Below are 18,927 nucleotides of genomic sequence, written 5' to 3' on the forward strand. Positions count from 1 at the left end.
AAACCTTTCGCATATCGTAATACACGATTAGCATATATCCTAAAAGAGCAATATATGCAAATTTGGCAAGCAAAATCGCAGTAAATACTTCTTCAGTATTCACAACGAAACGGAGTTTGTCACCACTTTGCCGCCAAAACAGACAAAAGAACTCTCACACTTGCATGGAAGTCTGATCATGTGACAAACAAAGGCAACAACTTCGCAAGATATACTACTTCTCAGGTGCCTACTTTTTCGGTACTGGAAGTCTTTACGGTGTTTGCCGGAAGCACACACTGCGTTTGGCACTTGAAAACTCGAAATATTCTTAAACGAGGGACACGAACGAGCTTTAAATTATTACTGAAAAATCCGGAAAGAATATTCTGAGATTTCAAGCTGTAATGGTATCCCTTGCGTATCCTTTTGGTCACTTCATACACTTATATTTAAAAATCAACAAAAAAATCGTAATTTGTGGTGTGTGATTCGTAAAGGCGTATTTATGATGGGCGATTCGTAATTATTATTATTATTATTGGCATCTCTGGCATGTATTGGCAAGCAGCAACGAATCACTTTCATCATCATCTTGCTCAATATCAATGTCACAGTTATTATTCAGTTCAATATCTTCCTCTAAAATTTCTAACAGTTCATTATCACTTAAAAACATAGCCATATTTACCAACAACGCACTAAAAATTCTAAGTCACTCAACAGTTTATCGCGAAGTGGACAGTGATTATCTGAGGTTATGTTCATATACACATTGCGCCTTCTCACAGACCATCGGTACTCTGGAGTACACTAACATAAAAGTCACTATTTACGCGCAAAACTGTCAAAATTTCGTTGAAAAGTATTTAGAACACGAAAAGGATGTTTGATTTTCACAATAAATACATTTTCAGAAAGTTTTGTAATGTGAAATATCATTCAGACATCACGAAGGACATTACATTTTCAACAACGGCCATAACCATGGTAACAACCGTTTCTGTTACCAAGGAGATCAAATACAAGCTACCCAACAAGTTTTCACATTTGCCTTATAGAATGAAAATACATGGATGCTCTAACAACTTCCTGATGCGATATCTGCCGAACATTATGAGTAAAGAGGCAAATTAATAGCTGGTACTTACAAGTACCGTCGGTCAGCTAAGGGTTAAGTGATGGATTTATAAATATCCTCCATATTTGGCTGTAGCAGCTGCTATTTAAACCTCCTAAATTAGCATGGGGGTTAAGAATTAAATGTAATATTAACCTTTTACAAACATCTACACGACAGTGATGACAGTCTTGCAAGGCATATGTAGTCCACTCTTCATTTGCTTGTTCCCAAATACAAACTCAAATTAATATACAACAGTAGCAAACACAATCAATAAAAAGTTCAGTAGCTTATTAGGCATGGGAAACAATATATAAATAAGACATCATGTGCCATTTTATCAGTAATATTTATAAATCACCATATTACAGAGAAGAATTGTCACCTACTTTCTTAAATAATTACCATGCAGTAACTAACAGGGAAATTGTAAGACATGATTATAAGCACCACAGATCTGACTAGCAAATTATGAAACCTAATAAAGATATTATAAAAATAAAACTCCCTATTAGGTCTGATTATATTCTGTGAATTTGAGAACCAGTTTCCTTAAACAGAACAGCTTTTTAAAAAACCCTCTAAAGAAATGTTATTGAAAACAGTAGGAAGGAGAAACCCTTCCTTTTATTTCTGTTCCATCCCATTTTCTATGATCCCTTAACATTGAAAATATGTAAATTAGAACATACTGCAAGTTACTTCAAAGAATTTTCAAACCAAATTTCAAATCTGAACATCAGAGTTTTCACTGTATAACAAAATGACAGTAGTGCCATACGGAATCATTCAGAAAAAAAAATCATTCCAACCATTTTCTTCCTTCACTATTATGAAGTAGTATATTTCTTAAAAGTAAAAATTAAGAATTTGGCAAGTTCCCATAAAATTTTAATGAAAATGGAGATAAACAATAGAATTTACTTGAAGGAAGCATGTTCTACAGCACATTTACATCAGGCTGAAAAATAAAATTGACTAAAATCATGCTTGAAGGATGTTGCAAATGGGTTAAGGAAATCACTCTTATTTGTGAACAAAATAGGTTAATAGCTCCTTTAAGAAATCTTCCATCAAAGAAAATTTCAGGAAAAGCAATATTAGTGAAACATATCACCACATCTGTTGCATACCATTATGTAACAGAGAATCAGGTCCCACTTCTCACAGTAGCAAAGTTCATTGAATTTATATTAATGAATTTCTTTAACAATAAAAAAGTGCAGTCCCTAAAACTTCAAAAATGTCTAATCGAACTTCCCAACGTTCTTTGTGTGGTTTATTTATTCATAACTTCCCCGAGATAACTGTGTCAAGCTAAGTGATAGAGCACAAGTTAAGAGTTTCTGAGGAGGTCCACAGACAGCTTGATGTGATGTGTTTAATTTATTGATAGCTGATAAAATTAAATCACACAAAATATTTAGTAATTAATAACATACAATATAATACATCCAATAAATAATTGATATTACTGTATATTCAGGAGAATACACAATTCTTGTTTAAACAGAGCTACTGCAAAACAACCTACAGAGCATGTATACATTTCCCTTCTTATAATGGAAAAATGTATGAACGAAGCTACACCTAAAATGACAATATTCCTAGGACTTCACTGCAGGTGAACTGCAAAACTGAAGGAGTTCAGTGCAATTTGAAAATTACACGGAATAAGATACGAAAATACAGCCTCAAATCAGTGTATATATAAAGAACATCAATTATTCAATACACCTTCAATTAAACGAATTTGTGCCAGTCAGTATGCGGACACTCTTTGAATAATAAGAACACTGGAGACTAGTAAAAAACAGAATTCAGGTTTATGTTCTCATGACAAAAAAATGTCTGTAACTGATGAAAGAAACAATATGAAGAATAAAGACAAAATATATAACAATTCCAATACATCTTATAAGTTGCGAGAACATTTGTTAGGCAACATCAACTTAAGGCCAAACTCCCTCAACAAAAATATACAATTCAATTGTATATTGCACAATAAAATCATTTCATTCCTTATATATCCGTCTCCCACCAATATTTACAAATAATGATAAAAAGGGTAGCTGGGTAGGGTAGACATAGATCACTTACAAAATTACACAAATACCAAACATCCTTTCTCCAAAAAATCACAAACTTATACGTAGTTCAGTTATAGGGTCTCTGATACTCGAAGCTCAAATGTAGGTAGGAAAATGAGAGTATACCTGGCAATGTCGTTTCCCCAGTCTTCATTTGTACAGATACCTTCTGGAAATACTTTGACACTACATTATTTTTCAAGAAAGGTTTCATCTATAAAGAAAGATTTATGAACAGAAATGTGTAAATATTACAGGCTTCATGTTTCCTTTGTATATAACCTAACATCTGTGCTTCGATTATGTAAGTATATATTTCAAGGGACCATTCACGTTACATTGAATATTTTTTCTCTATAGTCCGATCAAGCACAGCGATTCAGATCTTGTTCAGTGAGAAGAGAACGTCACTGCGCTGGAAGAGGGCCGGGAGAAGCCTCACTCAGAGCCCTGGACAGTAGGAGCAAGGGGCGAGGCGGGCGAGCTCCTAACAGCACCCTCCTCCCTGCATCGAACCTTGGCCTCCCGAAGGAAGGCTTGGGTTAGTTGGAGAATGCTGAGGGCCTATCTTAATTCCATTAGCCTAAAAAAGTAAAAATAAAAACATACAAATTAACAATGAAAGAAAAAAAAAGTGTAGCAATGTTAACATGATTGTGATTGTCAAGGCAGGATGAGAAAGAAAATAGAGAGGCCATGGAACTTTTCTATAAAGAAACATGAAAGACACTCATAGAAAAGGATTTTGCAATTTCCTCAGTACGGATGAAGAACTGAAGTCATGATCCCCAATTTTATCATTCTTCAAGGGCAGAACATGAATGGATCAAGTTTTGCAAACAGTTTTATTTAAATTTTTTTTTGCTAGGGGCTTTACGTCACACCGACACAGATAGGTCTTATGGCGACGATGGGATAGGAAAGGCCTAGGAGTTGGAAGGAAGCGGCCGTGCAGTTCTATTTTGAAAGTTAAATTATTCAATTTGTTTCAAAATAACCAACCAATGCAATGTGATCACCCTTAGCACTTTCAACAAAGGTATTTATATCTGCTAGTGGTTTAATGTTACACTAAGACATTGAGAGTTTTTGGCAAGACAAGGAAAGGGCTAGGATTGGCCTTAATTCCTCAACATTTGCCTGATATGAAAATGGGAAACCATGGAAAACCATCTTGGTGGAATTCAAACCCACCATCTCCCAAATGCAAATTCACTGCTATGCAAATAAACTGTACAGCCAGCTCACTCATGTTAACAAGTCTCTTCCACTGCAATATGCATAACTGGTGTACAGTACATATGTTTAGCCCGTCAACACCATCAATTTCCCTGTTCCAACTCAAGCCAGGTCAGGAAGTGAATGGCACCTTTCCATCCATCATCTATCAATCCAGAGGTTCTACCCAACTACCACTGCTGCTTCTAAAACATGTTCCAATCCAGGTTCCTTCTTATTAGAGTCCAACCATCTTGGTCTGGGTCTACCTCTTGTTCTCCTTCCTTCAACGTTAAAACTCCTCACTGATTTCAGTATCCTACTACTTGATTCAACATTTTAACCCTAGAACAGTGGACTGTCTGTCTGGCAGATGATTCAGTATTTCATCAAGTGCAACCATCTTTCAGAGAGGTGGTCTCTAAATTGAAACATGGCATCAATTTCAAATTATAGTGCGTGCAGAGTGTTTCACTTCTGAGGAATGAGATACAATGTGGCTGGTAACTTTGTTAACGGCTCTGAAATAGAAGGCTTAGTTACTGAAAATGTGTGCGACGACAGTTTTGATATCAACAGTGATTACTGTATAGAAATGGATGAAAAAATAGATGAAAGCAATGAGAGTGATAGTGATGAACACAGTGCACCAAAAGTTCTGGAATGTCTTGGATTTGTGAACATACAGTCCTATGTCACATTATTAGCCTCAACCAACTTTTTGAACATTTTGTTAACATTCGTTTCACTAATGGCTCACCTTCTTGGTCATCTATAGATTAGTAAATTCACTGTTGAGGCATGTATTACAGGGCGATCGAAAAGTCCATTTACACAATCATCATTTTCATTTCCCCTTGTCCATGTCCTGCCAGGTCACGGTGTTGATGGTACTTCTCCACCGTTGCCTCTCCTTTCCAGTAATATTGTATTCCATTCCAGTCTTCTTTCTCTTATACTGTTTTTGACAGAGTCTATCCATCTTGCTTTATACATAGTATAAACCTTTTAATGGATCAACAACGTTCATGTCCATTCGCCATGTTTGATGCAAAGGTTTATATTCTTCTGTACATCCGCAGCAGCATAACGGGTGATAGTTTGAAATGCAATGTGAACTTTGCTTTTCAGCTGATCGTTATTCACGTATCGCCATTCATGCACCTCTTCTTTAACCTTTTGACGAGTACGCACGGCATATGCAGTGCAATAATGCTGGTCGCATCCGAGTACGTATTTGACCGGTAAACAACCTCTGGTTAGTAGTGAACTGGAGAGTAAGAATTTAAAAACTTATTTATTACAACTTTGAGAGACTGAGACACATGAAAAGACATTTTGGATCGAGAAAACATTGTCATTTCAAAACTTTTTTAATATATCACTTTCACAAAAATCTCTACTTACAGTAGTTCATCTATAATATCACCTGTTATATTTACGAAAACCAAAAATATTTATAGCTACAAACAGCACAAACATCTATCCACATCGGCGGCAATCGTAACACTGCTGTAACCTGTAGGCTAACTGCGCGCCAAACTCTTACACTGTAGTGACTATACGCATTTCCGTCAGAGACCACCACCATATAGAGAACTAGGATTTGTACAGCGACATGAGAACGCCACCACATATCATATTACGTCAGTAAGCAATTAAATTCTTATCACTAGCCTAAAACGACAAATGCCGTGCTCCCTCATGTGGGACCAAACGGCAAATGCCGCGTGCACTCAATTGACTCTCCTTAGGAGCACTTGTCAACAGGTTAACAAATCCAGAGTGTACTGCCTGGTGAGGTGAGGTCCAGGCTTTGTGGGGACCATAGCAATTGGGCAAGCAAGTCTTGTGATCTATATCTGATCCAACAGTTCAGTAACAGTTTTGTCAGCTGTTTGTGGGACACTCAGAGCAAAATATGGAATAAGCATGAAAGGCATAAGTCCTTCCGGATGGGGTCTCACAGAGTCAATCGCAGAACACCTAACCCCGCAGAATATTTACAAGTTGAGTTTATCGGCAACTGTTTAATTGGTCTGTTATGGCAACAGGTTAACAAATCCAGAGTGTACTGCCTGGTGAGGTGAGGTCCAGGCTTTGTGGGGACCATAGCAAGTGCTTGATCTCCTGCCATATGGTGCATTACAAACACTTCCAGTCGCAACTGCTTTCTTTTCCCATACCAATAACCTTTGCCTGAAGGTTCCACAAAATGCACAGCAAAGTCCGTCATATCATCTTCCATTATCTTATGTGTTGTTGGACGTTTGTAATACCACATGCAAGCTACCAAACACTCCTCAATACTGAAATCGCTTGTATCCACCATCATGTTACTCTCCAAAAATCAAGCTGGAATATGAAATAATTAATAACAATGAAAGACGCTTTCAAATCGAGAACATTGCTGTCAGTTACTGTCTTCCGGGAATGCCTATAAAACAAATATGTAAAAAAGTCTATGAATTACTTTTTACAATGGGCTAGTGTAAAGAGATGTCCATCCTCTATGTAAATGCACATTCTTAGCAACAATGTTGTGTTTGAAACATATTCCTTCTTTAAAATTCCCCTTGTTTAATCTGGTATGTTGAGAGTATACTTCTCTGACAAGATACGAGTCAGCAAGTTCCATAGTTTTTGAGAATCAACCCGCATGTTACTGGCTACTATTGCATACTTATAGTCTTTCTTGCTGCATATTAGTGCAAAGTAATCCGACACATTGCCCTGTGACGTAAAAGTGATAATGTGAAAGTTGGGAAAAATTTGAAGAATAGAAGTGGGAGGTGTGGTAAGAAGAAATATTTCTCCACGAGCAAGTCGTTTACTGATAAAAATTATTAAAGAAAACAGGAGAGCATATACAGCAATGCAGCTGTAACTCAAGAAATGAGAGTGATTTCATTGCTTGCAACAAATGAGATGTCATTCGAGAAATGAACAGTGGTGTCATGATATCCAAGAGACAGTGCGGCAACATTTGTGCGGTCAAAGATACTGCTGCCTTCGGCTAGCTAAGAAAGCAAAATTCACAGTCTCATAACTATTATTTCTGTGATGCAGCCTTGACAAGATGCCTCCATCCAGAACTGTTTTCAGCTTTCCTCACAATGATCTGAAGAGGTAGGCCAGTGATCTTCTTCGCCTGAACTAACCGTCTACTTGCAGTTCTTCTTCTTGGTCTGCTGCCTTCAACTTTGCCCTGCAAAATCTTCTTTTCAAAGTTCCCTCCTCCTTTTCTGAAAATGAGGCCAAGGAACTGGAGGTAACACCCACTCACACAGGAAGATAGACGTTACTTGATGCTCAGTTTGTTCATAATGAAAACATTAGCTCTTCTTTCCGTCCAGGGTACACATAGCATTCTCCGCCAACACCACGTCTCAAATGCATCAATTTGATTTTTGTCTCCAGCATTCACGGTTAGGTCTCACAGCCATGACTGAGAACACTAATGATTCCACCAAGTGCATCTTCATAGTTTTTGATATTGTTCGGTTCTGCCAGATCTTAGTGAGTTTAACCATTGCAGCATGCCCTAGGACAATATGTCTTTTGATCCCTTTTTCAAAACTTCCCATGTCATTGATGACTGACCCCAGGTATACAAATTCCTTTACTATCTCCAGGTCCTTCTGATATCCTGTAAGCTGTATTTGACTTGTGGGTAGAAGAATGGAAAAGAGTTTTCTAGTATGAATCTCTTGACAACAAATATTTTATGGTTAAGGCAAGTACTTCTTGTCTCATGCATCTTGTATATTAAATGGTACAGCTTACCTGGTTTTCAGTAAAAATTCAAATTTACATGAAATGCCTAGCATCAAGAAAAATCATAAACCTGTACATGGTAGCTACGAACAGGAGTCATACATTCTAGGTAAAAATCTTGAAACATGGCAGCAATACGAATAATGTTGTGAAAGCAAGCTTGTACAGGTCTATTAAAACAATCTGCATGTTCTGATAGTTGTCAGCACGTGGCGCTGAGCAAATTTGCAGGAGCGTTGTGTCGTCACATGTTCCGGCTGGTGTTACCATAATCACAATCAACCTCTCTCACTCCGTGCCAGGTGCTGTGGAAAATAATATTCATGTATAGGAATTATGACAGGGCTAGCATAATATTAAATACTGTTAATATTATTCCAAGCAGTAATTTTATTGGCTTTTATCAGTCTATCTCCAGATGATTGGTTTCAATTTTTAGGTAGATTTCAGCAGAAGAATGGTACATTTAAAAACATGGCCTGTCTTTATATATTTATTATCGCAGAAATGTCAGTTGACATCATCGCCAATAATAATCAGAATGGCTAGCTCAATATGCTGGGTTCAAATCCAAGTGAGGATTGGAGAAATATCTAAAGAGCATGCTTTTCTTTGAATAAAGAAGTAACATCAGTTGGACCCTACCATAGGAGTCGACACTATTTAAGGCACCAGCTATAACTGAAATGCGAGTTGTGATCGGTGAAAATCCATCCTTCAACTTCTTGTTTTATATGGCTTTTAATCTTGCAATCATAAATCATGGGACCTCCTTTTACTGAAATCTGAAGCAGAAAAAAAAGCTAATGTATGCTACCCAGAGGATGCGATTCTTAAATCTCGCATTTTGTCCAGAAATCCAAAAAACTAAGTCTGTCTGCCTTAATAATAATTCTCCTTTAAACAACAAAAATAATAAACATTATGAAAATTCCAAAGTGCTGCAATGGGAAACCTGTTTTATTTTAATTCAAGTATTAGCTTTGCAAGACATATTTTGTCGATTTGATGTTAAAACAGAAAAAAAATTGCATTACCAATTTTCAATCAGATAGTTTTGAGAAAAATCTTAAATTAAATTTTATTAATATTATACTAATTATCAGAAAGCAAACTTATGTACTGGTTGCTCAAGTATAAAATACACTGTAGCGAAGTAAATTATGGTGGAAAATTACTCATCTTCATAGTATCAGTTGAGCCATTCCTAGGGAGGAATCTCCTTTTTCACCTTGGGAGCTGGAGCTAGAACCCAGGAACATGATAATTTCTTGCACACATAATCCAAAATTCCTTCTCCAACTGCTTCTGTGTCAGTTCTTTTGTGTATTTCACCACAGTTGCCCACTTTTCTGCAGTGACATTGCAAATACCCTCTACGGTCACCCTATTTTGGTGATCGTGATTCTTTTGTTGTTCTTGACTACATGACCTTTACTTGTATCCAAACATGTTCAATGGGATTAAAATGGGCATGGTAAGGAGGCAACCTGAGCATCTCATGGCCATTCCTTTTTGCTATCTCATCGATAACATAAACTTGCTTAGAGCTGTAAGCTTTCGCAAGTTCCATTAGCTCTGACTTCATAGTACCAGGTTCAATGGTAGTATTCAACGGTAGTACCAGGTTCAATGGTAATGTCTCTGTTCTGAAGCAAGACATTTCTTTCTACCCAAGCAGCATGCCAGCTTTTCTCATCTGCATTGTTAAACCTCTGTCTGTTATTACAGAATGGTAAGGAGTATTAGCCATAAAACTGGTACATTTGGGGGCAATGCTTTTAAGGAGGGAATTTTTAAATCATACCGTGAACAAAGCAGTATTAATTTCCTTATGGCAGTCCCCTGTTTTTTGCAACCGGAGCATGAGGAAACAATTTGGAACAGCAGCATGTAACACAATGACCCTGCCTCACTTTCCTAACATGGCTTTCATTGCTGCTTGTGGAGTTTCATCCAACAACCCTTAGGTTAAGGATTGCACCAGTATCCACAAATGTTTCATCAAGCCACAAAATGCTTTTGTAATCTGCATTCCTAACAGCCCACAAGTACCAACACTGTCAAGCCACAATATCATACCTCTCCATCAGCACAGCTCAGAGTACTTTTCAAAGTGAACTCATGAAGGGAGATTAGAAGGGACAATTCACTACTACTAAACTAATTACCTTTTCTAAAACTGCTGTGTAGTTTCCTAGTGTTGGGTGCTTCTTTCTCTTGTAATAGGTAAATACACGCCGTTGAATTGCTCCACGCCGGAAACTAATATTGACCACTTTTCTGACTCGTGTTCAGTTTTCCCGGGTGTTGATAACCTGTCATGTGATGGTCCAAAAACATTCTTTCCCTCTCTTATTCTTCCCAGGGCTCCTTTTCTTTTTCTTTCCCTATTCCAATTACTGTACCCATGAGATATATATATTTCTTTTTGCTACTGGCTTTACGTCGTACCGACACATATAGGTCTTATGGCGACGATGGGATAGGAAAAGGCCTAGGAGTTGGAAGGAAGCGGCCGTGGCCCCAGCATTTGCCTGGTGTGAAAATGGGAAACCACAGGAAACCATCTTCGGGGCTGTCGACAGTGGGATTCGAACCCACTATCTCCAGGATGCAAGCTCACAGCCGCGCGCCTCTAACCGCAGGGCCAACTCACCCAGTGAGATATCTTTGAAGCAGCTGCTGCTCTTTATACAACTTTATTAGCATCTACCAGTGGGCCTCCATTTTCCCCTTCGGCCTCTAAATATTTCTGTTAGGCACACACCATATTGAGAGTTTGACCACAAAAAACGAAGCCATGCCCCCCCTTTAAGCTTGCAATTTCTGAGGTGAATGAATTCTTGGCCACCATTGATGTCATTTAGAGGCACTCTGTACTGGTTGCAACATATTGTAGTTCAATAAATAACAAGGATTAAGTTAAAAATTACTCTATACTACAGGATACTAAAATTTACACTACACTGATGTGGTATACACAGTCTTGATAACAATACAATTAATAACACAAACACAATTGCACTAATGTTTAGCCAATTTCAAAAACAAATAACACAGATCAAGATTTTATCACTCAGAAACAGCCACTGTTAGCCCAGACCCATGTGCAACATTACACTATTTGGCAACATGGAACTCAGACTGGCCACCTGAGGGAGCTTTAAGCCAGACAGGATAAGGAAAGGAAGAGCGTGTGACTAACTGTGGTTGGCTCAAATGGGAGGTGTGCACTGGTTGTGATAGTAACTGCCATCTGGAACCACCACACTGTGAGCTGTCAGAACATGCAAATTGTTTTAGTAGGACTGCAAGTCCCATGAGCTATTGATAAACATTCTACGAATACATTACTTTCTTGCAAGAATGCTTTGAAACAAACATTAAAAGCAATCTGACTTAACCTTACTTTCTGTGAGAGCGAGTTAGTGAATGGAAAACACACCTCATTGTTTATATCAAATACTCCTTCTTGGATTTTTTCATAAATTTCCTTTGCAGTATTGATGAATGCTGCCTCTACATTAGCAGCTGTTTTGGCAGATGTCTCCATGAATATCAGTCCATGTTCTCGAGCAAAGGCTTCACCTTCCTCTTTCTTCACTTCACGTCGAGATTCCAAATCACTGAAAAAAGATAAAAATTTATATCTTCTACATATGCATCAGTCTGGAGGCTGGTTGGATTCTTAAATAATTAAAAGGAAACTGGAAAAACCAATGGTGGCAACATGAGGTAGACAAGGCAAGATAAGGAGTGAGGTAGTTCGTCATTGGTTTCCTCAATGGACTAAGGAAATGGCATATGGCTTTTAGTGCAGGGAGTGTCCGAGGACAAGTTCGGCTCGCCAGGTCAGGTCTTTTGATTTGACGGCCGTAGGCGACCTGCGCGTCATGATGAGGATGAAATGATGAAGATGACACATACACCCAGGCCCCGTGCCAGCAAAATTAACCAATGATGGTTAAAATTTCCGACCTTGCCGGGAATCGAACCTAGGACACCTGTGACCAAAGGCCAGCATGCTAACCATTTAGCCATGGAGCTACTGTAGCACAAGTGGCCCTATGAGTATCACCTTTCATAACATCTAGACATACTAGTCTTTGAACGTCATTATTGCACATCTCTTACCTTAGCAGCCTCTATGTAATACAACAAATTAACAAATGGCAACACTGTTTCCAGAAAGTATCAAGCTCACCAGCCATGTCAAAATCACACCTCATGATTATTTAAATAACTGCTCAGCTTTCATATTTATTCCACTGTGTCATCGTATCCCCCAATTCCCTTTCTACTCCCTTAACATTTATGTAAAACAAGTTAGACATCACATTGCATGCTCCTCCTACGAGAGAGATTTGCAAGAAAACCACATAGAAGACAAAGTGGCTCTCTGTATACATGGTAAGCAGTGCATCACTTACCTGGCACGACTGGTGCCGATTCAGAATTATTTGATAAGATAATCACCTATGTGCGGAACGAAACAGAAAGAAACATTACTATACTGGGTAATCTGAATTTACCAAATGTTAACTGGGAAGGGAATGCAAACGATATAAAGCATGACCAAAAAATAGTGAATAAGTTAATATGGAAAGGACAGCTGAATCAGAAAGTGATGGAACCAACTAGAGGGAAAAATACTCTAGATTTGGTGCTGATAAAACCAGAAGAGCTCTATTGATAAACTGAAGTAACAGATGGTATAAGTGATCATGAAGTTCTTTTTGTCATAGCTAAAAATAAATGGGATGGAGTGGAATGTTGTAAAAGTAGGAATATTTAGTTTAAAATCTGCTTTACATTACACCGACACAGATAGGTCTTATGGCGACGATGGGATAGGAAAAGTCTAGGAGTGGGAAGGAATTAATTGTGGCCTTAATTAAGGTACAGCCCCAGCATTTGCCCGGTGTGAAAATGGGAAACAGAAAACCAACTTCAGGACTGCCGACAGTGAGGTTCGAACCCACTACTCCCGAATACAAGCTGATAGCTATGTGACCCATGCTGTGCGGCCATTTGCTCAGTTGTAGGAATATTAGACAATACCATATGGTCAATAAGGAAGGCACAGGGAAATTTAAAATAAGCAATTTGATCAATGGAAAATGGTTTTTTAAAACAATGTAAACAGCCTATGTGATGGATTTAAAGCAATTGTTAACATGTGAAGAAATGTATATACCTTAAAAGTTATAAAGAATGGTAAGGACCCATTATATTATAACAGGGATATAAAGAGATTAAGGAGGATGTGTAGATTAGAAAGAAATAAGAGTTAGGAATGGTTGCTGGAGTACAGAGAGATTGAAGCAACTTACCGGGAAAATGAATTTAGCAAAAAGTCAGCTAAGTATAACATGATAGCAAACATAGTTAGCAGCTGTATGAATTTTAGGGAGCAAAGGCAAGATATGTATAGATACTTTAAGACAGAAACAGGTTCCTGGAAGGACATTCCAGGGATCATTAATGAACAAGGGGAGTGTCTATGTGAGGACTTAAAAAACACAAAAGTATTCAGTATGCAGTATGTAAAGGAAGTTGGATATAAGGATAATGTCCAGATAGAGGAGGTGACTAATACTGGTAAATTACTGAAATTTACCAATGATAACAAGGAAATTTACAAAAAGATATAAAAGTTGAAAGCTAAAAAAGCAGCTGGGATAGTGGTATACAGTGAAACCTCGATTCTCCGTTTTTCGAGGGACCGTGAAAATAAAACGTACAACACGGGAAAACGGAAAATCCGGGAATGAATGAAAACTATCAATTTGGCTAAACATCACAAAAATGAAATATGTATAATTATAATCTTACAAAAACTCCTAAACCAAACCAAACTTCAGCCCCAGTGGAACTTTGCCTGCCAAGCGACCGCTGCTCAGCCCGAAGGCCTGCAGATTACGAGGGGCGCATCGTCAGTGCGACGAATCCTCTCGGCCGATATTCCTGGCTCTGTAGATCGGGGTCGCCATCTCACCATTAGATACGGTAGCTCCACAATTAAAGGTAATCACGTAGGCTAAGTGGACCTGGAACCAGACTTATATCCAGGTAAAATTGCCTGACCTGGTCGCAATCGAACCCGGGCCCTCTGGATGAGAGCCGGGCATGTTAGACCGCGAACCGCATTAATTACCGGTACGCGAGTTCAAAATCTCGATACTTTATATTCAATTTTACAGGGGAATCTTCGTCAGTTTCCCGTGAAAACTTCTTTCAGTTCAGCAACTTTGATTACGCTAGCCAAACTCTTCGAAAAATCTAACAACGCCAAGCCAAACGACAATCGACCACAAGTAGCTTTTAATTCTCTCATCTAATAAAATAAAGCATATTAGATACAAAAGCACCCAAAATGATGGCGAAATCCGTTCATTTCTTAATCTTTCATTGTAATTTGGTCTCCGGTATACTGTTCGTAGTCAGTTTCTGGAAATCTCGTACCGCGCAAATTAGGGCTACATCGACTTTTAAAGGTTATGTTGAACTCGAAAACATGGTTTCGAATGTAAGTATCGATTCTTAAAAGTTCTCGAATACATTATATTCAATTCTGCGCGTCACAAATCCAATCAAATTGGAAAGATAAAAGAAATATCAAAACTTCAGAAATTACGGTTACTCGTGACCTTGAGGTCATCTGGAAAGTGCGCTCGCTGCACATGTCAGTACGAGTTTGAAATGATACGAATAATTTAAAATGTAACGTGTGCAAGTAAAACTACTGCGGTTTTTGGTATTTTAACACGAAAACGTAAAATTCCCAGTCTTACATTAGTAACAGTAATAGGCAATCCCAAGACCTCCCATGGCTTTTTTTTTTTTTTAATGTAAGGTGCAACATCTGTTTTCGTCTCGCTAACATAATCATGTACGATAATATAAAAAATACTGAATTTGTGTTAAGGAGCAGTTTCGATTCCTGCCTGAAAGCCCACTTAGGTCTGCAGTGCCCTGAGCAAAGTGCCGAAAACCCCTTCGGCAGTACGATCGAAAAAATGTAAATAAAACATCTAACCCTGGACATAATATGGACGTTTTATAAGTGCGAACATTTGACGAAACTCGTTCCGTCTTCACGCAGAGCTGTAGAAATGCGCCGTGTCTTCTAGCAATTGCTGTGGCCACTCTCTGCCCTATGATTTTCCGAGATTATCTAAACAATACCACCCGAATGCGATGCTAAGATGGTCCCTTATGCAAGTTCACCGCCGATCGCCGAACGCCAAGATCCATAAATATGCCAGAGCCGTTCTTTCGTGAGATACAGTTTATTAAAAAACGATTGATCGAGGATTTGGCGTTGATGGGACTGGAATTTCTGGACGGTTGATCCGGGAAATCGTTTCTTCGAGGAACGGATAATGCGGGACTTTTACAACGTGATTTAATTACGATGCTCTCGGGACCACGTAATTTGAACGCATATTCCGGGAAAACGTACTTTCCGGGAACGGATAATCGAGGTTCCACTGTATATATATGTATAAATGATATAAGTAAAGAACTGGAATCACAGATAAGGCTATTAGTAGATGATGTTATACTGTATACAGAAGTAAATAAATTATAGGATTATGAGCTACAAAAAGATCCCAACATTGTTGTGAGATGGACAGCACACAATGGTATGATGGTAAACAGGATGAAAAATCAGGTTGTAAGTTTCAACAAGAGAAAACGTCCTCTCAGTTTTAATTATTATGTTGATAGGGTGATAGTACCTCATGGGGAACACCAAGTACCTAGCTGTTAATATATCATCTTCATTGCGGTAATAACATCAACAAGGTCGTAAAGAAAGGTTACAGATCTATTCATATGTTTTTGAGGGTATTTAGGTCATCTAAACTTAAATGGTTTCGTAGAAGGTAGAAGACAAGCTGGAAGACCAAGAAGAAGAAGGATGGACCAACTAAGGGAAGACATGGAGGGAAGAGGATGAAATTGGGAATCTGTCATGAACAACAAAATCTTTTTGAATAGGCAACTTTGGAAGATGCTCATTTTCAAACCCCTACCCGCCTCGCTGGAAGAGCAAACTGATGATGATGATGATGATGATGATTTAGGGTTTGTAGTAAGGATGTAAAGGAGATGGCATACAAGTCCCTGGCAAGACCCCAATATGGTTCCAGTGTTTGGGACCCACACCAGGACTACTTGATAAGAGAAATGGAAAAGATCCAAAGGAAAGCATCACAATTTGTTCTGGGTGATATCCAACAAAGGAGAGGTATTATAAAAATTTTGTAAATTTTTGGGCTCAGAAGGCATGGGAGTAAGGAGATGAGATGCTCATTAAATGGTATGTTCCGAGCTGTCAGTGGAGAGATGGCATGGAATGACATTAGTAGACAAATAGCTACAGTGGAGCTTTTAAAAGTAGGAAAGATCATAATATGAAGATACAGTTGGAATTCAAGAGGACAAATTGGGTCAAATATTCTTCTATAGAAGGGGAGTAAGGGATTGGAATAATTTATCAAGGGAAATGTTCAATAAATTTCAAAGTCCTTTGAAGACATTTATAGAAAGGCTAGGTAAACAACTCATAGAAAATCTGCCACCTGGGCGATTGCTGTAAGTGCAGATTATTATTAACTTACTGATATATTATTGAGTCTCCTCTTTCTATTCTTCCTACCCTGACCTGTTTCTGTGTTTGTCCTATTGTGTATTCCTTTTTACATATTACTTGAATTTCAATGAACAAGGGGTATGTCATGAAGACCTGACGAAGGTTGGGCAGGTGGTACATGTCCTATGACTGTACCTAATAGCTATTCATCATCCCAGATTATCTATACATCAACTGCTTCAGAACTTCATCTCACAGACTTCATGAATACATCTTTATTAAAGCAGACCTGCAGTTCATATGCCATTAACCACAACACAATACAGATGCTCTTTGGGGTGGAGGTGTCAACATTTTAACTGGTCTCAGATTCAGGTCATTTCCAGATAAGCCTACATACCAATTTGTAGAACTTGTGTTTTTACAGGTTGGAAATCTAGATAGCCCGGACTGTCATGGGCAGTAAAGGATGTATATAAACTCTGAAAAAGGACTAATAAAACGGCGGCATGTGTAATTGTCTCTCATGTTAAGAAAACTGTAATCTGTAATTAAGTAAAATAAACATGTGCAGAATCACAGTTTAATATCAGTGCGTTCTTGTAATGTGCATTTGATTTTTCATACTGCAATAATTACTAACTCTCTTACATAATGTCGACCGTAGCAGGACGGGAAAAATTGAAGAAAGAAAGATCGCAGTAAATTAATTAAAATTCTTTCAAGGTCCACCTATTCAATACAATGACGTTTTATTGTGATTCAATCACATGTCAAATGGTCAAATGGTACTAGTTTCGGCATGAATAGAAGTAGAGTGTTGATTAGGTGGAACATTCTTTAAGGGACCTTCATTGAAATGATTAATACACATTAATATTTTGTTTGAAAGCTGCCAATGAGTGAAAAACTTCCAGCCACTGACGTACAAAGCTGAAATGGCGGGATTTTAAAACAAATGTTTGAAGTTCACCAAAAATAGGCTAAAATCGAGAGAAATAATGGAATAATCGAGAAGCGGAGAAAACTGGAAAATCAGGAATCTCCCGCCTAAATTGGGAGAGCTGGGAGGTATGCAATTAGACAATTCTGCACTCAGTGTTTTAGAGACTGATCCATCCTATTAGTGGATACGGTAGGAATATAACTACTGACAACTACTAGATATCTGTACCTCTCACCTCTAATCTCCTGACAAAAAAAAAAAGAGAGAGAGAGAGAGAGAGAGAAAGAAAAGAAGAATATTCCTCTGATTTTCTTGCAGAGTAAACACCAAGAAGTTAATTTCAGTATTTTGGGGTTCAGAGAAGGACTTTGGTCTCTTACTGTCCAAAGAAAAATTAGTTCTACTACTGTCCACCTGCGTAGCCTCAAATTAGCGTAAATCCACATTTAACAGAAGAAATTTCCAGTGCCGAAAATTATTCCCTAAGAGCAATGCAATTTTATATTCGATTCAACATAATTCACAATAGGGCGAAACTCAAAATTTAGCGTTAAGGAAATGTTAAAATTCTCAAATATTTACTTCTATTCGTTTTGGTTATAGGAGACTAAGAACCTATGAAAAAGACGTCATAAGCTTGCTAATGATGATTCAAGGCAGAAGAGGAATTTAGAGCGTGGGCACTTAGGGCTAAAGTGAGAAATTAGACTATGATACACATCTGACTGCAACTGTTGTAGTAGGAGAGAACACTCGTTTTAATGACAATGTTGTTATAAACTTCGAAAATTGCTATATTAATCTGAGCAATATCCTTCGGTTACAATGAGAACCCTTTTACCGATTCATCTGTTATCAGGGGCAAATTAGGGCGTTAGTTTTTATCCATTATCAATATTCATGTCCGCCTCTGTGGTGTAGTGGTTAGCGTGATTAGCTGCCACCCCCGGAGGTTCGGGTTCGATTCCCGGCTCTGCCACGAAATTTGAAAAGTGGTACGAGGGCTGGAACGGGGTCCACTCAGCCTCAGGAGGTCAACTGAGTAGAGATGGGTTCGATTCCCACCTCAGCCATCCTGGAAGTGGTTTTCCGTGGTTTCCCACTTCTCCTCCAGGCGAATGCCGGGATGGTACCTAACTTAAGGCCACGGCCGTTTCCTTCTCTATCCCTTCCAATCTTCCCATCCCTC

General features: G+C 38.3%; 1 protein-coding gene across 1 annotated transcript in view; it reads right to left on the minus strand.

Annotated features, from left to right (window-relative positions):
- Positions 1–1,432: 1,432 nt before the first annotated feature.
- Positions 1,433–18,927, minus strand: part of Rab2 (RAS oncogene family member Rab2) — a 92,982-nt gene continuing 75,487 nt past the window's right edge. Inside the window, exons 5-6 of the mRNA XM_067145909.2 lie at positions 11,636–11,816; positions 1,433–3,775 (exon numbers count right to left, since the gene is read on the minus strand). Of these exons, the coding sequence (XP_067002010.1) occupies positions 3,680–3,775; positions 11,636–11,816 (277 nt within the window). The 3' untranslated portion in view covers positions 1,433–3,679. The remainder of the gene's footprint in view (positions 3,776–11,635; positions 11,817–18,927) is intronic.

Source organism: Anabrus simplex, chromosome 4, assembly GCF_040414725.1.
Source record: "Anabrus simplex isolate iqAnaSimp1 chromosome 4, ASM4041472v1, whole genome shotgun sequence".
NCBI lineage: Eukaryota > Metazoa > Arthropoda > Insecta > Orthoptera > Tettigoniidae > Anabrus > Anabrus simplex.